General features: G+C 44.4%; 1 protein-coding gene across 5 annotated transcripts in view; it reads left to right on the forward strand.

Moving 5' to 3' along the window:
- Window positions 1-300: 300 nt before the first annotated feature.
- LOC119393290 (CRISP/Allergen/PR-1) overlaps window positions 301-18,778 on the forward strand; it is a 43,194-nt gene continuing 24,716 nt past the window's right edge. The window contains exons 1-8 of one of the 5 annotated variants that reach the window (XM_037660223.2): window positions 306-427; window positions 2,734-3,068; window positions 6,693-6,780; window positions 10,124-10,296; window positions 10,896-10,999; window positions 11,913-12,037; window positions 17,255-17,398; window positions 18,453-18,718. In XM_037660223.2, the coding sequence (XP_037516151.1) occupies window positions 2,742-3,068; window positions 6,693-6,780; window positions 10,124-10,296; window positions 10,896-10,999; window positions 11,913-12,037; window positions 17,255-17,398; window positions 18,453-18,718 (1,227 nt within the window). In that variant the 5' untranslated portion in view covers window positions 306-427; window positions 2,734-2,741. Of the gene's footprint in view, window positions 428-2,733; window positions 3,069-6,692; window positions 6,781-10,123; window positions 10,297-10,895; window positions 11,000-11,912; window positions 12,038-17,254; window positions 17,399-18,452; window positions 18,719-18,778 lie in introns of all 5 variants that reach the window. The other 4 variants (XM_049416190.1, XM_049416192.1, XM_049416191.1 and 1 more) reach the window with 4 other exon arrangements.

Here is an 18,778-nt window from a genome sequence, read left to right on the forward strand (position 1 = left end):
GTGTCGGTGGGTTACCAAACACGTTGGCAAAGCTAGTAACAACACCGAAGGTGGTTACAATGGCGACATTTTCTTTCACTTAGACCGGCCTATGTCATTTTTCCATAGTTTCATATCTGCGCTTACTCATGCTAAATATACAGCCTTATCTTTTCGAATCCTCGGCAGTTTCCTCTCGTGTTTATCAAAGGCTCCGGCGGCTACCATGGCGAACAGCTGCGTAATCACTGACACCGGTTTCGGCGTCTCTAATCAGTGCTGACCCCCTACTCTCCTTACTAGAGAGGTGTTAGGTTCCTTCCTCGTTGAATCTTCTGCGAGGATTGCTCCACAGAGAGAAACACGACGCTGGGTCCATAAGTCAGCAAAGCAGGCTGCTGTCGAGGCACTCGCTGCAACGTCGGGGCGCCGAGAACAGAATAATAAGGTAAGTGCGGCGAAAATGCATTTCTGCTCACTGTGCGACGTAAGCTGCATTGCTAGGCACCACACAAGGTCATAACCTTGAAGACTTACTGAAAAAACAACCGTCATGAAACCGAGTGCTTGGAAGCCTTACAAAGTGTGCTTAAAAGAAATGAGCGCGAGAATTTATTACAGAGGAACTGATTATTTTGTTTAAACTACGTGGATACTTTTGCAGTATAGATAAGCACACTATCATATTTTTATCCGCGACTCATAATATAGAACAATAAAACACAAGATAAATATCCGTGTGATATATGAAGGAGTTTCTGACATGGATGAAACGAGTCCACGTTATATACATTTCACTTAGAGCGTGTTGGCGCCTTCGTTCGTCCTTCAAATTTCTTCAACAGCTAAACACCGTATTATGAATCACGCACTAAAAGCAGTATTTTTTAATTTTTTAATCCAGAAGCCTCCGATGTAGTCGAGATATTTCTGGATATCTTTAAGGCCGTAACGCTCTGCTGCATGTAACGAAAAAAAAAGAGAAATACGCGAAAGAAATACATCAGAAAAAATACGGGAAAGAAATACATCAGAAACGAAGAATACGGACATGGCCCGTCTCAACAACAATCTTCACATTGCTATTGTCGATGAGCGAAGGAATAAGCACAATACATTAAAACATGTGTTTTTATGTTTTCTTTTCTGCACGACATCGATAAATTGTTGTCATTCTTTTATTCCACACTTTATACTGTTGTATTTTAGCAACCGTACCACATCGTTCAAGAAACTTTTCCTTTTGTTTGTAAAATTCCCTTACGTTTGATTATTTGTTAACTCTCCTCCCTGATATTTCGTCTGTTCTGTTACTGTGTTTATTTTTTCACATTACGCTAAACTGTTCTATAACTTTATATATCCATGCACAAGAACGCACCACTAAGAGTTGTTCCTAGGTGCAATTAGTAAGCGATTGATTGGCCTAGTGATCGATTGATTTATTGTTCTAATGTTTGGTTTAAAGATTTGCGTATAATTGCAGTAGATAAAAAAAGCAAGGAGCAGGAACACTGGCAACTGCAACCGTAAGGGACACAAGGTTCACCTTCAGAAAGCAGAAAAAGAAAGAAAAAAAAAGAAAGCAGAAATTTAAAAAATGGAAAGTTAAGAAGGAGAGAGTAAAGGAAGAACAGGATGACAGATGTCAGTAACTGAACTAAAGGAAAACAATGACTAAGAATCTGAGCGCCACAATTTCTTCTCTGCTAAACAAGGCGAAAACGGGAGCGACCTGGATTTTTTTAACCACCTTGGTAACTTAGCGGCCAACGTGTTGCGCTGCAAAGCTGGGCAGATCACAAGGACAATGAATCGCTTGATCATTGTGCCTTGGAGAACTGCGCGGTTTCGATCCCCTGCCATAGCGGCCGCATTTCGATGGCGGCAAACAAAAAAAAGCCTTATGTTTTGAGATTGAAGCAAAGAAAAGCACGGAGATTAACCAGATGCACGACCCGTTTGCTACCCTGCACTGGGAGAAAGGGGTCGCTGTGACACCCTGTGCTACCTGCTCCAAATGATACTAAAGCGACTGGACTCGAGATCGTTCTCAGAAGGCAATATCTTTGGACTATGGCTGAAAGCATCAGTAGCGCAGAAGGCAAAGAATGCGTTGCCAGTACAGTCGATAGGTATCTGTGGCCTCTTGTACATTGATATTGCCACGTGCGGTTCTTACTATTACTTTTGCTGTACTCGGTTTTCGCCCACAAAGACTGTCAGCAACGCTCAGCGCAAACCGCGCCTCATTGTTCGAGATGCTTCGCGATTATTGTAGATAGTTTTGTTAAGATTGCGCGCAAGACGCGAACACTCGAGCTTATTCTAGAACTTGCGCGACAACCAGCGATAACGCTGGAATATTCGACGGCACATGTATAAATGCCGACGCGCTTCACCGCTTGTCAGTTGATAGACGGTCGACGCTCTGTTTGCCGCTATCAGTGTATTGCTTTTCAGTTTCCCGGCCACAAGTTCGGCCAAATAAAGAATTTCATCTCTGACATGCTCACTGCTGCCTTCGTCAACGTCACGACCACGTGACAATATTCGTGCGTTCGATTGTTTCTCTCTCTTCAATTCTATCTCTCTTTTCACCCTTAAAGTTATGCGAATGTTAAAGAAAAGTTCGGGTGTTGAAAATAATCCGATGCACCACTATAGTGTGGCTCACAATCATAAAGAGGTCTTGGCACGTGAAACCCGGGATTCCACTAATTTTTTTTATTTCTCTTCTGCCACGTGGTACAGGCACAACGATGAAGCTCAACAGGTGTAATCCGGCGCATTTGCGAGTCACAGAAGTGGCACTAGCCGTTTTTTTCACGCTGAGTGTGCCAGTGGCCGTGGCCCGCATAGTGGATAGCAGAGGGCAAAGCAGCGGCGGCGTCTGTGAGGACATCTACAGGCGCTACAACGAGGATCACATACTGTGCCGACAGCCCGAAAGCGCATGCCAGCCTGTCGCCTCTGGAGTCGAGGGCGCCGACAAGGACATCATCCTTGCCGCCCACAACAGATACCGGAGTCAAATCGCTACTGGAAACAACTCGAGCTTTCCGCATGCTTCCAACATGTTGGAAATGGTGAGAGTTGGCTGATATCTAGCTTCTAGATTAACTTGTGTGGGTCATGCTTCGACCATACACTTACTCTGTGATAATATCTGTCGATTTAATAACTCATCATCGTCATCGTAATCGTCAGCCCATGTTATGCCCACTGCGGGACGAAGGCCTCTTTCATAGTAAATTCGGATATTGTCAGCGTACAAAAGGAGACGCGAATGATGCAAACATAATAATAATAATAATAATAATAATAATAATAATAATAATAATAATAATAATAATAATAATAATAATAATAATAATATTATTATTATTATTATTATTATTATTATTATTATTATGATTATTATTATTATTATTGTTATTGTTATTATTATTATTATTATTATTATTATTATTATTATTATTATTATTATTATTATTATTATTATTATTATTATTATTATTATTATTATTATCAATCAATCAATCATTTATTTAACGTGCCCACGAACAACCGTAAGGTCAATGAGCTGGCGCACGCAAAAAAAAAACAATAAAAATAAACAATACAATACAGACAGTTTTCAGAAATAAAAAGAGCAAAAACACGTAGACAAAGAGAAATGAACACAAAAGGGGAGGAGTAAAATTAGACAACACGAGAAATATCGACGGGGAATAAAAAATTAGATTGCATATATACAACTATGTGGAAAGACTGAGAAGGGAAGACTTTGTACATTGTGCCACACTATGTCAAAACAGTGCAAAGATCGGATAAAAACAATGATTGTGGGCTATGAAAAACGTCAAGATCAAGAAAATTAACATTATGGAGACTTTGTATTCTGTGAACGGTAGAGTGTTGGAAGAAGCAGGCGGGTACATGAAACGGTCTGTTCTCTCTGGTTAACTTACGCGGAATTCGAAAATTTACACAATTGAGAAGTACAGGGCAGGATATGACACCGTGGACTAGCTTGTAAAAAAATAAGAGATCAGAGCGATTTCGTCGGCAGTGAAGTGATGGCAGTGATAATAATTCAGCAGTATTTGAACGAGATCCAGAGTCATTTTTAGCAAAGCGATGGTGATATATGCTGAGGAATTTTTTCTGGACTCGTTCAATGGTGTTACCGCTGGATTGAGCAATGCCATTCCATATCACGGACGCATGCTCAAGTTGCGGAAGACATATTGCCGTGTAAAATTTGTGTAGGGCCATGGGAGACCTGAATTCTCGAGATATTCTACAAACACATCCGAGAGAACGAAGGCCCCGCATAGCAGCACGCTTAACGTGAGAAAAAAAGTTTAACGCGCTGTCAACAACCACACCAAGATCACTGATTTCATAAACCTTGCATAACGACACAGAATTGACAGAGTATTGAAATGACACGCTAGATGTTTTGCGAGTGATAGACATGAATTTTGTCTTCGAGGTATTCAGAGAAAGGTTATTACCGTTGCACCATTCGGAAAAAGAGCGCAAGTCTGACTGCAGCAAGCGACAGTCGTTAACTGAATGAATTTCCTTTAAAATCTTGATGTCATCGGCATACAAGAGGAAAGAAGAATTACGAATGGCAAAAGAAACATCATTAACGTAAATTAAAAATAGGAGTGTGCCTAATACCGACCCTTGAGGGACCCCACTAGTCACTTTATACAAAGAAGAGGTTTGGCCATTTACGGCTCGAGCTTTCCGTATGCTCCAACATATTGGAAATGGTGAGAGTTGGCTGATATTTAGCTTCTAGATTAACTTGTGTGGGTAATGCTTCGACCATACACTTACACTTACTCTGTGATAATATCTGTCGATTTAATAACTCATCATCGTCATCGTAATCGTCAGCCCATCTTATGCCCACTGCGGGACGAAGGCCCGCAGTGGGCATAATAATAATAATAATAATAATAATAATAATAATAATAATAATAATAATAATAATAATAATAATAATAATAATAATAATAATAATAATAAACAGCATTCACGCCTATATATAACGCTGTCCTGCTCGTAAACCAGTTCGACAAACATCATGTATAACTGAACTGGCAGAGCCGCGCGTCAATTATGCATGCGGAGGAGCCACTCCTCCAGAGTTGCAGACTCTGCGTGTAGTAGCGATGTGAGTGAGGCTTTCTCGCATGGTTTTGCTGCAACTCAGGCAAACCTGTCAAACAGGAAGGTTATCTGGGAAGCCAGCTTACGGGGTCCGCGCATAGGGGGAAACCCGCCCTACGCTCTTATGTGTATAGCGTAAACTGTGGGGAGTGTCGGTGTGTTTATGCACGCCTCAAGAGCATCACGTCGCGTCACGTCACGAAGTGGCGTGAAATTGGTAACCACTATTTTAGACACAACCTAGTGAAGGCAACATTAGGTTGTGTCTAACAAAGAAAAACGAGCCCTTGATCAATTAACATCTATGTGGTATACACACCTCATTTATTTTTGCACATGTCACAGCGCCGAGTATGAATATAACGGTTGTTTTGGATATGTTCATCGAATTCGTCGGTTGCATTTGCCTGTTTGGCGGCACTTACCACATACACCCGAAAAAAAATTTTGAAGATATATATGTATATTGTGGCATTTAGGCCAGTTATTTCGAGAACTCTCCTTGTAGCGGAGTCAGTTGAATATACTATAATTATTGCTATCTTAGTGAAAAACGAAGCAAGAAAGCAAAAAAAAAGTGCACCATGCATGAGTTATATTAGTTCTTTCCTCTCTCTCTCTCTATTGCCTAGTGCTCCTTGTCTAGCTACGTTTTCGTGACATCAAGATCACTAGAATTCAACTTATCCCTATCGTTGCAGTTAAAAAAGAGCGACTGCCACCTTTTTCTGTACACTATAGCGAGACCGACAAACTTTCGCTGGTAAAGATCCTTTAATCAAGCGGCAATATAACAAAGTTATTAGTTACATGGATAGCGAAGTGTTTCTGGCTACTGAAAGCACCGGAAAAGTACAGTTCTCGGTGTGATCAGTCCGCCGTAACTTGATATGCAGCCAATGTGCTAGCTTTCGGATGAGCTGAATTTAATTTTCTATCCGTTTACACAACAGTATTCATCACATGCATAACTCAAGAGGTAGGAAGAAAGCAGAGTTGATCAGAGAACAAACAGGTTTAGCCGATAGCCTAGTAGATATTAAAAGGAAAAAATCTACCTAGGCAGGTCACGTCATGACAAGGACGGATAACCGAGGGTCATCTGGAGAGACAATAAAGTTGCTTCAATCAATCAATCAATCAATCAATCAATCAATCAATCAATCAATCAATCAATCAATCAATCAATCAATCAATCAATCAATCAATCAATCAATCTAGAGCGACGGCGTGGATGCGCAGAGACGGGAAGCGCTGCCGTGGACGCTAAGGGGCTACATGGAGCGCTGAAAATGAGAAATTTACAGGCATGAAATTCAGTCAGCTCGCTCAGCACAGAGTCAGCTGGAGATCACTGGGCGAGGCCTCCGTCCTGGGCAGGGGATATTAGATATGCTGACGATGATGATGACTCATTGAAACAATCGTGTAAGCTTGTCGCGCCCAAATTAATAGCAGTTGATTTTACGTATAGGTGTCATATCATTTAGAATTTGCTCTAAGACTGTTGTGTCTTGCAGGAATGGGACGACGATCTGGCAAGGGTGGCGCAGGCCCATGCCAATCTTTGCAGTAACCAGCCGTCCTGCTCGTCGTGCATGAGAATCGGTAAGTTACACCCAGTCATAACTGCTCAATCAGGCCGTTACATTAGACGTTGCACATGTACCTGTCTCAGATTAGCACCTATAGTTCGTCTCTATATTTAAAAATGATATTTTCTTGGGCACTTTTACCAGCTTACTTGTCACAAGAGAAACTGTATAGCTCGATCATTTCTTTCCCCAGACTTCCTCGGTCACTTTCTCTCCTCTCATACTCCTCTTCATGAAGTGCGCGTTAAAGGGGCCCTGCAACAGCTATCGAAGTTATCATAGAAGGACCTCACTACGGAACTCTGTTGCCTCACAAATCTCCTGCAGCGAAAATTTGTCGCGTCCTTCAAGTATAAGCGGAGTTATCACACAAGCCACGCACTTTCTGCCTCCTTTCTGTCGCCACGAATTCGCTCGAAGCTACACGGGATAGAGAGGAAGGAGAAGTGCAAAGGGGCGATGCGCTGCCTAAAGGTTACGTCGCCACTCGTCATGGCAGATATGCGCGGCACGGGGCGGCACCCCTTGGAGGCCACGGTGCCCACACGACACTGCACGTGGCCTCCGAGATAGTCTGCCGGCGCGCCTTTCATGAAATCAGCGAATGGCTGTCAGGCCCGCTTGCTGCGTAGCTGCTGACGACATTGCGATGGAGAGCAGGGGTGCTATGCAGGATGGCCCGAGTTTGGCGAAACTCGGGATCTTTCCGAGCTCTGGTGACACCCCCTTTTGTAGAGAAATCCATCCCTCAGCGCGCGCTCCGTTCCATTGGTTACGATGGAACGCGGCGTCACTCCTAGGGCGGTCGAGAAGGTTGGGTGGTGTCTTCGAACTAGAGGCACCTTCTTTCATTTTTTTGTCGTTCCACTGAGTGTACAAGTGCACCCGTGCACGAAAAGTGGCAGAAAGTTCTACTAACTATATTTTTATGTGTGCGCGGGCCGTTTGAATTCATTTCCAAGCGTTTAATGTCTGCACTAAGTATCCTTTATAATAATCTGCACCGTGGCCTCTAAGATTAGTTCCGACCGAGCGCCTTACAAACCGCGGCTGGAGCTAATCGTCGAGGCCACGTGTATAATCACCATTGTGGCCTGTTTATTCTAGCGCGTTGCTCGGCTGGCAAGCGCCCTCTTCCTCCTCTTCTTCATTGTCTGCTCACTCCCCGAGCACGTGCGCTAGGCTGATTGGCTAACTGGCTGGGCGGTATACCCGGCTAAGTCAGGACGTGCTATGACGAAGCTGATTAAACCAAATCATGTTAAGGCCGAGCTAATTAGGCCACGCCTTGCTAAGATCATGCGAATGAAGCCGTGTAAAGGTAAGAACTAACGAATTAAGGTAGTACTAATTAACATAACGCTAATTAGAAGTGTGTAAATAAAACCAAGATAATAAAGGCCTTACACAGATCGTGTTAATGAGGATAGTGCTAATTAGGATTATGCTAATTACCACCGTTATGTTCAGGACCTTGCGAATTAAACCTGGGTAATTATTGTCGCGGTAATTAAGACATTAACAATGAAGACATGACTATTCAATATCATGTTAGTTATGACCGAGCTAATTAGCACCATGTTAATTAACGCGACGCTAATTAGTGGTGCGCTAACTAAAACCGAGCTAAGTATGACTTTACTCACCGAAACCATGCTAACTACGATCGCGCTAATTAGGATTATGCTAATTAGCATCATACTAATGAAATCCTTGTCAATTAAACCTGAGTAATTATTGACGTGTTGATTAGAACACTGCCAATTAAGACAGAACTATACTATTTTAATTAAGGCCTAGCTAATTATTACCATCAAAACTGAGACCGAACGGACGTGGTCTTCACTCCGAAGCAGACTGAGTAGACAAGCCACGTAAAAAGCTCAAGGAAGCTAGGTGATCACAAGCTCCTGTACGATGGCTCCAGCCTTGCACGAGCAGTGCAAGCTGATCAAATTATTTCGTATGCAAAGAAGCTCTGCTTAGCGTCCACCGCATGAACTGCTTGACAGGCACACCGGCACGATGACAGTCACGAGTTGAACTGGGACCTTTTCAGAATCAACGAGTTTGTGCCCGAGTTCACGTGTCAATCAGTTTGACTGACAGACGCCCGCGGCGAATATCGGGTCCGCCCACCACGTTTGCACTTGCCGAGGAGCAGTGCTCACGCCACAACGTCAGCGAGCGGCACGATTCCTCTATGAGCGTATTTGCACAGACTATGCACACACGCATGAAGAACTAAAGGTTACATAATCACGTGGCTACGATGTCTCGCATTCAATTTCACCGCGCTCACGACGTACCACTCAAAGCCTTTATCAAAGCTATGAAGCAAACGCCCCTGGTGGCATCGGCGGCGAGAAACGCAACTGTTTATTTTTTTTTGTGGATGAATTGCTTCTACCGATTCGTTACTGCAGAAAAATTTGCAGTCGTGTAATGTAAGTTGCAGTAACCTGTATATTTATTTCTCTGTAATATTCGAGAGAAGCGAAACAAGCTGCACGAGAGTGCTGCGTGTGCGCCCTTGTTGCCTTCGAGAGTGGAAATTTCCATGCTGCAGGTTGAACGAAAGAACTCGCCCGAAAGGCGACAAACGCCCATGAACACGCCTATGGGAGGCGCCATGTTCAGTTGGCAAAAAGATAGCGTGACAAACGCGCTGACGTCGCTGCACTGTTGAAATGATGACTGAGTGGCGGCGTTGACGCGTTTTCGCACGCGGTGTTCCTTTGAAAACCGCCGCAAATGCCGCACATGCGTTTGTGAAGCCACGCTCGTTCTTATAGCCGTTTTTATCAACGCTGCTATCGCGCGCTCCGCACTGTCTTCCTATCATGACCGCCGTAGGGCGGGCTCGGAGCAAACTCGTGTGCCCGAGAAGCTCGGGCCATCCTGCATAGCACCCCAGGCTGACTTTTGCTGTTTTGGACGCGAAATTGAAATTTTTTCTGACGCATGCAGTGTAATAATATCTGGCTCACATGTTGACAGGAGTCCTTACTACAGATATGCAACTTTTTCTGGCTATGTTCGGAAAGTGTTGCAGGGCCCCTTCAGAGGGGAGGCTTATCAGTGCTCCAAAAATGATCTTCTATTTTAAGGAACCTCACGTGCAGCTTATTTGTGAAATAATGCACGCGACAATGTGAAGAAACGCACCTTAGGGCGGCAAGTAAGCGCTTACGCAGCACGCGCGCCCTACCTTAAATGTAATCTGCGGCGGGTGCATAGGCTGAAGAAGCTATGATGCATTTGAAGTGAAACATCCAGCCTGTTTCATCGCCGAAAGCTTCAAGATTAACTACAAACTTCATATTCCGTTTCTCTTTTCTTTCGCACTAATTCAGAGAAATTCCCACACGTCGGCCGCACCGGTTGCTTAATACGCACCGATTCTGAAAACAACACGGCTGACTGGGAAGGTTGCATAGGATACATGTACAAGGAGTCACTCAGGATTCCCACCACGAGTTCAAATACGCCATTGAGGACAATGCGTGGAGTCGAAAGTTTCACCCAGGTGAGAGGACAGCCCTGACTTAATTGAAGAAACATTTGCAATGCGCAACAAGTTGATGATCGCTAAGACATTCTTTGCCATTTTCAGTGATACCGGATTTTTGTAAGATTACTTGTTGGTCGAGAATAACGCGTCGTAATGATGAGAACACGCTTATAAGATTATGGTGCACACTTATTCACCTTTCATTTATTGAATGAATTATTCGTTTGTTCCCCCTGCAGGCACCTAAATATGTCACGAAGAAGCCACCACAAAGGGTTTTGTCCTTGCGTAATTGAAAAAAAAAAGGAAGAAATAAGATCAACTTTATCGGCATCAGTTAAACGAGGATTTTGTTTAAGTATTTGTTTTGTCTTTATTTAATGTTCGACTTGTTTAAATGATAAGCTTAAATGGCTAAACCCTAACCTCATCGCTGCCAAGTAACCGATCATTACTATGAAATCGACAGGTCACATTAACAGGCAACAGCCTGACAGTGAAGCCGATGCCGTACGCACAGTACACTTTGCAATAATCAGAAGCGTTAAAAATGAGCTGGGTTTGCTAGTCGGAACTTCATCTAATGTCTGGCTTTGTGGTCTTGGCTGATACAGCTGGCTTGGGCGACAACTTGGAAGGTTGGATGTGGCTACGTCAAGTACCCTTCGGGTTCGGCTCTTCGTTTTGAGAAGCTTTACACCTGTGCCTACGGCCCTGGGTAAGGATACCTTAATGTAAAGCATGTGCTTATATTCAGTGCCACGTGGTGTAAGACACCATGATTAATATATTTTGCAAGGCTTTTCATGTAGATTGTCACGGTGAGATGCGTTTACTTGTGGGAGATGGTGCACGATGATTGCGAGAGGCTAACCCAACAAGCAGGTCGCAATTTGGGTGAACGTCGTCCTCCTCTTTTTACCACTTCTCAAAATGAATTAAAATTTTTGTCTACTCATGCAAGCACTATACCGACAACATGAATTAAACTTTATATTCCGGGGTTTTGTGTCGGGAGAGCACGATGCGATTGTGAGGCATGCCGTTGTGGGGGTTTCCGGATTAATTTTTGACCATCTGAGTTTACTTAACGTAACCGCCTCTCCTTGATACACAGGTGTTTGTTTCTTTTTTTTGCATTTTTCTCACATCTAAAAGCCGCCGATGTGACTGGGAATCGAACCTACGTCCTCGTGCATAACAGCGCAACACGGTAGTCGCTAAGCCAATACGGCAAGTGAAGTCAATTACAATAAAGCAGGGACAGGCGTTTTTTAATTTTAATTAAAATTTATCCAGGTATGTCGTGATCGGCTAATGAAGAAGCTCGGGTAACGACTGCTTCAGAAAAATAGAAATTCATTGAAACCGCCGGCAAAACTTTCGGATTAAGTTTTTGCTATATTGAAGAAATTTTTCTATACATATATTTTAAAAGCACAGAGTTTCGTTCAAGTATATCTAGCCGCTGGCTGAAGACAAAGTTTCTATTGTCATCTGCGAGTAAAAGTATTAGGAGACAAGTTGAACCGGAATACAGAATGGCACCCCACCCGTATTCAGAAAGACACTGTCACCTTCAGCGCTCACGATTGTCGACGGCTAAATATCTTTTTCGGCTTTGTTTGCAGTGGAAATGTGCGAGGCGAAGAAGTTTACAAAGTTGGGACACCCTGCTCCGACTGCCCGGAAGGCACTTGCTGTGGAGGATCGTGTCGGAGATACGGGATCACTCCGATTCACAATGGCTTGTGCAGTAAGTACGGCAAAAAAAAAATGAAAATTACCGGCGAACGATACTCCCTAATGTGAAATGTGAGCGCAACTGCACACGTGTTTTCGTTTAGCGATATGTAAGCAGAGAATTTCAGAGAGGCATGTATGTACAGTACTCACAGATTGAAACGCGACATTTTTCTCAGTATAACGACTGCTGTGAGCAGTTGCTCGGGATACTCGCTGGAAATCTGTTGCCTCTGATGAGCTTCAGTCAAAACTACGCCGATATGACAAGAACTGTAGACGCTGGAAACGCGAGTGCGCGCATTACTTAGCCCTGAATTTTCGCGTTTCAATCCGTGAGCACTGTACGTGTTAGTTACAGACCATACTCTTTAGTTTCAGTTTTTATTATTTTTAAATATTTCTTTTGACTTTCGTTATTTTCATTTTTTGTTATTAGTAATTTTTTTATTCCTTTTTATTTTCTGCTTCGACGGCGCGAACTGCAGTTACATAAAATGCTTTATTTTTTATTCCTTATTTAAAAAATGTTTCTACAACTATTGTAAATTTTTATTTTCTGTTTCGGCGGCGAAAGTTCCACTGTAATTCAGCTGGCTTCGGAACGGACGACGCTCAACGCAAGAACCGGCGCCTAAGAGCTGCGCTCTAATAGGGAGCAATGTCACGTTATCGAAATCAGGAAGGTGTCGGGAAGGTACGCAGTAACTACGGCTCTCTTCCCATGCGCCTTCGTAGCGACGTGCACCTTCAAAAAACACGAACATGGAAAGCTGAGCTAAAAAGTGATGAATCGTAAAAAATAGGCTTGTGCGAATATTTCACAGGGTGTCTACCGACCGGGAAAACCGGGAAAACAGGGAATTCTCAGGGATTTTGGGTAGTCTGGAAATTCTGCGTGAGTCCGACAGGAAGTGCGTACTTTGTACCAGCGGGCGTGGTCGCGTGCGCCGCGGTATCTTTAGTGGGGATCAGCATACGGCTCATACCTTTGTAGGTGTTGTGCTCTAATTGCAAAACTTCCGTTGAAGCCATAGCAGTGGCAGGTCCCTGCGGGGGGGGGGGGCGATAGCGGCGATCGCCCCCCCCCCCCCAAGCCAGCCCCCGCCCCCTCCCTTCAGTGCCTGTCGTCCACCTCCTTTGTCAGGCTTGCTTGTCGAGTTTGCCCCCTTTGTCAGGTTGCTTTGCCTGCCATTGTCCAAAAGGGGTAAAGAGAATTTTGTCCCTGCTCTCTACCTCTCATTGCTCTACCCTTTCCTGCTTCCCTATGCACATTTCCAACGAAGGCTTCTTAGGCACCGCCATAATCCCCTATGGGCTGTTGTAAATATGCGTGACCCACCAAAATGCACTGCTGAGCGTTGGCTTCAGCCTTTGTACCCCCCCCCCCCCCATTATGTACCTGAATCCGCCCCTGAGCCATAGATCATAGGTAGGGCACTTCTCTTAGTGCAGCGGCTGGGTTTCCTGAAGGAGCGAGCTGCTAGCCTATATTCATATAAAATTTCTCTTTGTTGCTATCGGATTTACTATTTTGCTCTCGCGGTGAAACTGACTCTTTTTTTCTAACGTGGGATGGTTTTTGATGTTGTGCGTTCGTGGAGAGCAAGTAGTTCGGTTGGGCAACATGATAGCAAAGGCGTTGCATTGCTCTGGGCAACGCGCGAGGATTTGACAACAACCCGCAGCAGCAGAACAAGCGCAATTCCACAGTGCATTAAACCCGCATTTGTTTCGTCTTTACATGTGACACACTGGCAAGGCATCTAACTGTGATTGCTGCATCTCAGGCTCAACAAAATTGATTTTTTTTTCACGCAAAAAAATAAAAGTTTTTTCATGTTGCCATATTAGTCAAGCATTCTTGTGGCCTTTTCAGTTTAGGATTAATCCTTCAGTAACTATGCCTTGCATGAAAGTTCGAATTTCAGTTTAACGAAGTTTCGATATAACGAAGTGAGTTGCCGCTTTTACCAACTTCGCTATATTGAGGTTTATCTGTTCTATGTACTATTCAAATGGAATTAAGTCGTTTTCATTTTCTAAAATGCGTATTAGAGAATGACATCACCGAGCGATATGGTCTCTACCCATCTTGACATAAAACAAAGTTCTGTTTCACACAGGGAATTTCAGCAAAAACACTCAGGGAAAACCTGGAAATCTCAGGGAATTTAGAAATGTCAACTCGGTAGACACCCTGTTTCAGCACTTCGAATATTCCAACGAATATCAGAGTATTAGAATTCGCTTCGATTGGAATTTAAATTATTACAAATTTCGAAGTATTCGAAATGAACAAACAGGTGTATATTAGTCCGCATGTAACCTTCCTGTAGAGGTGGTTTCACTGCAGTAGAGGAGTGCTCTACCGTAAATACACCTTTACAAAAAAAATCCGCACTGCCGCGAAGCTTCACTGCAAGATTAAATGAACATATTACCCTCACATCGATTCATCATTTTTTTTAAGTTCAAAAGCTTGTTATGCTGGCTTGTATGTTCTAAATATAGTAAATTTTAAAACATAACGTATTTTACAGGTTATCACTTGCATTCTACCGAAAGTCAAATCCTGCTACTATTGAAAGTTGCTTTTACTTCCTTTGAACCAAAAATAATGACATTTGCACATGCCTTGTTTCAATTAAATATATATATATATATATATATATATATATATATATATATATATATATATATATATATATATATATCTTGTGCAGGTTAGTTTGATCATGACAAATATGCTCATTTTTCTTTACAGCATGTGATATATACTACTCGAATTCGATTCGACATTATTCGACCAAATCACTATTCGCTTCGACATCGCTTCGGACCTAAAATTTACTATTCGCACAAGCCTAGTAAAATTATAGACGACCTTACGGCGAAGCTGTATATCTCTCGTCGGTCTGAAAATTTCCCGGCGTCAGCACAAGACCGCTATAGCGCGTGTGTGCCACAGAAATTGGGCACATCCCACTATTCACCACAGACGCTCGCGTGCTCCTCTGCTAGTAGGGAGCCTACATGACCGGCCGTCCCGGTCATATAGGCTCCCTATCTGCTAGCAGATGCGAGCGCTCCTTGCATTTTGACCTCGGACGCTGAGGAAGGGCATTCGGATAGGTGGACAGACGAGCCGAAGAACGCAGCGTAGCGAAGGAAAGTGCGAAACGAGAAAACGCGTCTAACTCCGCTAACGTTCACCGTAGACTCGTGCACAACTGCAACGCCACAACTAAATTTCGACCTCTGGGTGGTTTAGGGGCCTTTCAACAATTGGAGGCAGACGGCATATCTTTCCTTGCAATCAGGCATACAGCATAGAGCTCAGTATCCGTTTCAACAAAGAAAACCACAAAACAAGCATCAAAACCGCATCATAGATGATAAGGCGCCTGTGAACAATGCGAACACCCTCCGACGCGTTCCTGGTGAAGATTAGGTTGCAGCTGAGAAAGGGAAAATAGACAACCACCCATTTGTAGCACAAAGCCGCAAGGAAATCCATACGGATTTCTCAGAAAATAAAGCCTACAAATGGGTGGTTGTCTATTTTCCCTTTCTTAACCCTTCCGCCACCTTGCGGGTTTCCGCAAAACTGATTTGCAATAGGTTGCAGCTGCTTTGCACTTCACACGAGGGCTTCGAATGACGTCACACGGTCCGTTCTTTTCTGTCCGCATGTGTTTCCCGCTTTCATATATAAAAGGGAGACCCCTCTAGCAACTCATTCAGTTCATTCCAAGACTGCCATGGGAATACCACGCACGGAAATTAAAGACACCAGAAGAACGGCGTGAACACGACGCTCGACGAAAGGATACAAATTCGTCTTGCTGAAAATGGTCGCGGAAGCAATCACGGTCTACCACAGCGACCACAAAGCGATTATTACTACCATTACTCTAAAGTAACAATAAAACATACCCCCCACCCCTCCCCCTCCCATCAGCATGGGTGGTGTTACAGCTTCGCTGGACATTCACGTTCGCATTGCGGGATGGTGGCTTTATCTTTTATTAAAGACGATAGTCTTTCTTGGGATACTTAAACGGAGAAATTTTGGTCTGTCTTTCTGTCTGTGTTTCTGTTGGTCGGCACGTCACTCGATTCAGCCACTCGGCCAAAGTTGAACCACTTGCCCAAGGGCCAGCCATCTTGAACAGCTGACTAGGTTCATACTTGTGTACATTGTCGATCAAAAAGCAAACATTACGCATATCTGAGGCGCAACATCACTAGGTAAGTATTAGGTGGTGTGTTCCTTTAATAGAAAATGCATACATACGTAATTCTAAAGACCCCAGTTTCTTAAGCTCCGCTGAAAATGCGACTGCGCTAAAACTTGTCTTCCTCCGTGCCCTCTGCACGAGCTCACTGTTGTGTTTCGGTTTCTGTTCTGTATTGCACTGTACGAATGCCATGGGGCGCCGCTCTGGCATTCCTGGTTTACCCAGGCGGCGTGTAAATAAAAGAGTGTGTGGAGAGTACTCGTTGAGTGCGGACGTTTCTTCTGCTTCAGCGCTTCGCGCCAAACCGCGTGTTCGGGCTAGCTGGCGTCCCCGCCGGTCGCGTTCGTCACCGCCGGTCTTCGTCTGCCGCTGCGCCGGGACTACCAGCCCGCAACACAGCACTCATGTTTCCCAACGTATTGCCAGATGGCGTCCATATTTCACGCAGCGCCTCTTCTATCATCTTTAGACGACATTTGCAGCGAAGCACGCAGATACGCGGCCAATTTTTTATGGGTGCCGGTACCTTGACCTTTTACAGAAACGATCTTATTTTCGGTGTTCTATACTGTGGCGTCGTATTAACAAGGTCATGAAACACTGAATGCATCCTTACAGCCATTTTCATGCGTAGGTTATAAGACTGTAGCACCGTTCATTTGAATAACGTAAGTTAGCCGCTGCGGTGGTAAAGTGGTTACGGTGGTCGGCGGCTGACATGAAAGCAGCGGGCTCGATCCCATTTAGCCGCAGCGGTCGCATTTCCACGAAGGCGAAATGCTATAGGCCCGTGTATTGTGCGATGGCAGTGCACGTTAAACACCAGATGGTCAAAATTTCAGGAGCCTTAGACTACGGCGTGCCTCATAATGATATCGTGGTTTTAGGAGGTAAAACCCCAGCTGTTATTATAATCGCCGACATACTGCGTAATAAAATGACAGTGTATCAACAACCGAAATTGTGAAAACAAAACTTTTTTTCAGAGGTGGTCGACGATGGGCCAGGTGTTCTCTTGGACGACGAAGACAATTTGGTGTTCAGCTGCTTGTTCAACAAAGTCACTTCGCATTGGTGCACCTTCCAAAGTGAACCGTTGAACGGTTGGACGACGAAGAGGTTCTTCGCAAGTAAGTACGCATACCGCCATAACTGCCACTCAAGACTGCCAAAGCTTGTTGCTTCGCAAGTTGTTGTTTAGATACCGTAATGTAGCTCGCCCCAAGAAAATACGAGGAGGAGAAACAATGCATATACAAACGCATTTTACGTCATAAGTTGATGCATTCCTGTCGTTCTTTTGTACTCACCTTGTATTCTTGTGTTCAGCGCGATCGGAGTACATAACACAAGAGCTTGGGGCCCCTACTGTTTGGAGGCCTCAGTACTGAATCTGTCTATTCACTTTTGCGTTTGGGAAAGTGCGATAACATCGCATATGGAAGCTGCGTCGGTTCAGTATTTGTCCCCCAAAACCGAAAGTTTTATCAGGGCCTGCCGCAGTATGTGGCGTAATAAAAAAAAAAAAGCCTATACAGTTGCTCTCAGCGTGAAAACTGTAGGAAGTGCGGAGCAGTGATTCGCGTGCCCTTGGGCGACGCTGACGCTCACGGGCAAGCAAACGCTGACGTTCGAAACGTCAGCGTTTGCGGCTCGGCTTCCAAGGCGGGAAATGAAACCTTCATTTGTGATGCAGTGGCCTCCTCCTTTCCATCTCGTCCTTTTCCTCCACCTCACCCTCACTTTCCTTTCCCACCCGTTGCTATACTATAATATACACGGCTATGCTATGCTTTACCCTCCCCCTCCTCCTTTCCTTCCTCCTTAACCTCGATTTCCTTTTCCACCACTTGCTATACTATATACTACACAATGACATGCTATGCTTTAACCTCTCCCCTCCCCTTTCCCTCTTGCTCAGCCTCACATCACTTCTCGCCCTCACTTCCCTTTCCTGCTCCATTGCTATACTCTACTTCACATGACCATGCTATACACATTTTTGCCTGCGTGACGCCAAGCGACGACATGAGATGAGCAGATGTCATGAGACATCAGATGACAGCCCGGGCCCCTAATGTGCTCCGCACTTAAAAAGTGCAGAAAGCTCCGCCCCCGTTGCTTTCCCACTATTGACGCGGAAAGCAGTATAACTGTGGTACTTCCTTTTGGAATCTCGCGCAGCTGGTTACGCCGAATCCGTGCTCGAGGCTGGCCAGAGTGCGGAGATGACCTTCGAGCGACCTATCCAATCGAGCAATGGCCGGTTGTGCGTCGAGGTGGAGTACAATAAGGGTCCCAACGTAGCCGGCACGCCCGATCGCGGACTGTTCAACCTCGTTGTGACACCTGTTGATCGGCCGGAGCGCCAGAGGACCATCAACTTGTCCGGAGGAGCTACAAATATCATGCGCATGCTGATTACGCTCAACTATAACGTTGGCGTAAAGGTGAGCCTTTTAACAGCAGAGCTGTTCATGCTGGATGTTCCGCCATGAAGCGTTCGCAAA

Source organism: Rhipicephalus sanguineus, chromosome 5 (assembly GCF_013339695.2).
Source record: "Rhipicephalus sanguineus isolate Rsan-2018 chromosome 5, BIME_Rsan_1.4, whole genome shotgun sequence".
NCBI lineage: Eukaryota > Metazoa > Arthropoda > Arachnida > Ixodida > Ixodidae > Rhipicephalus > Rhipicephalus sanguineus.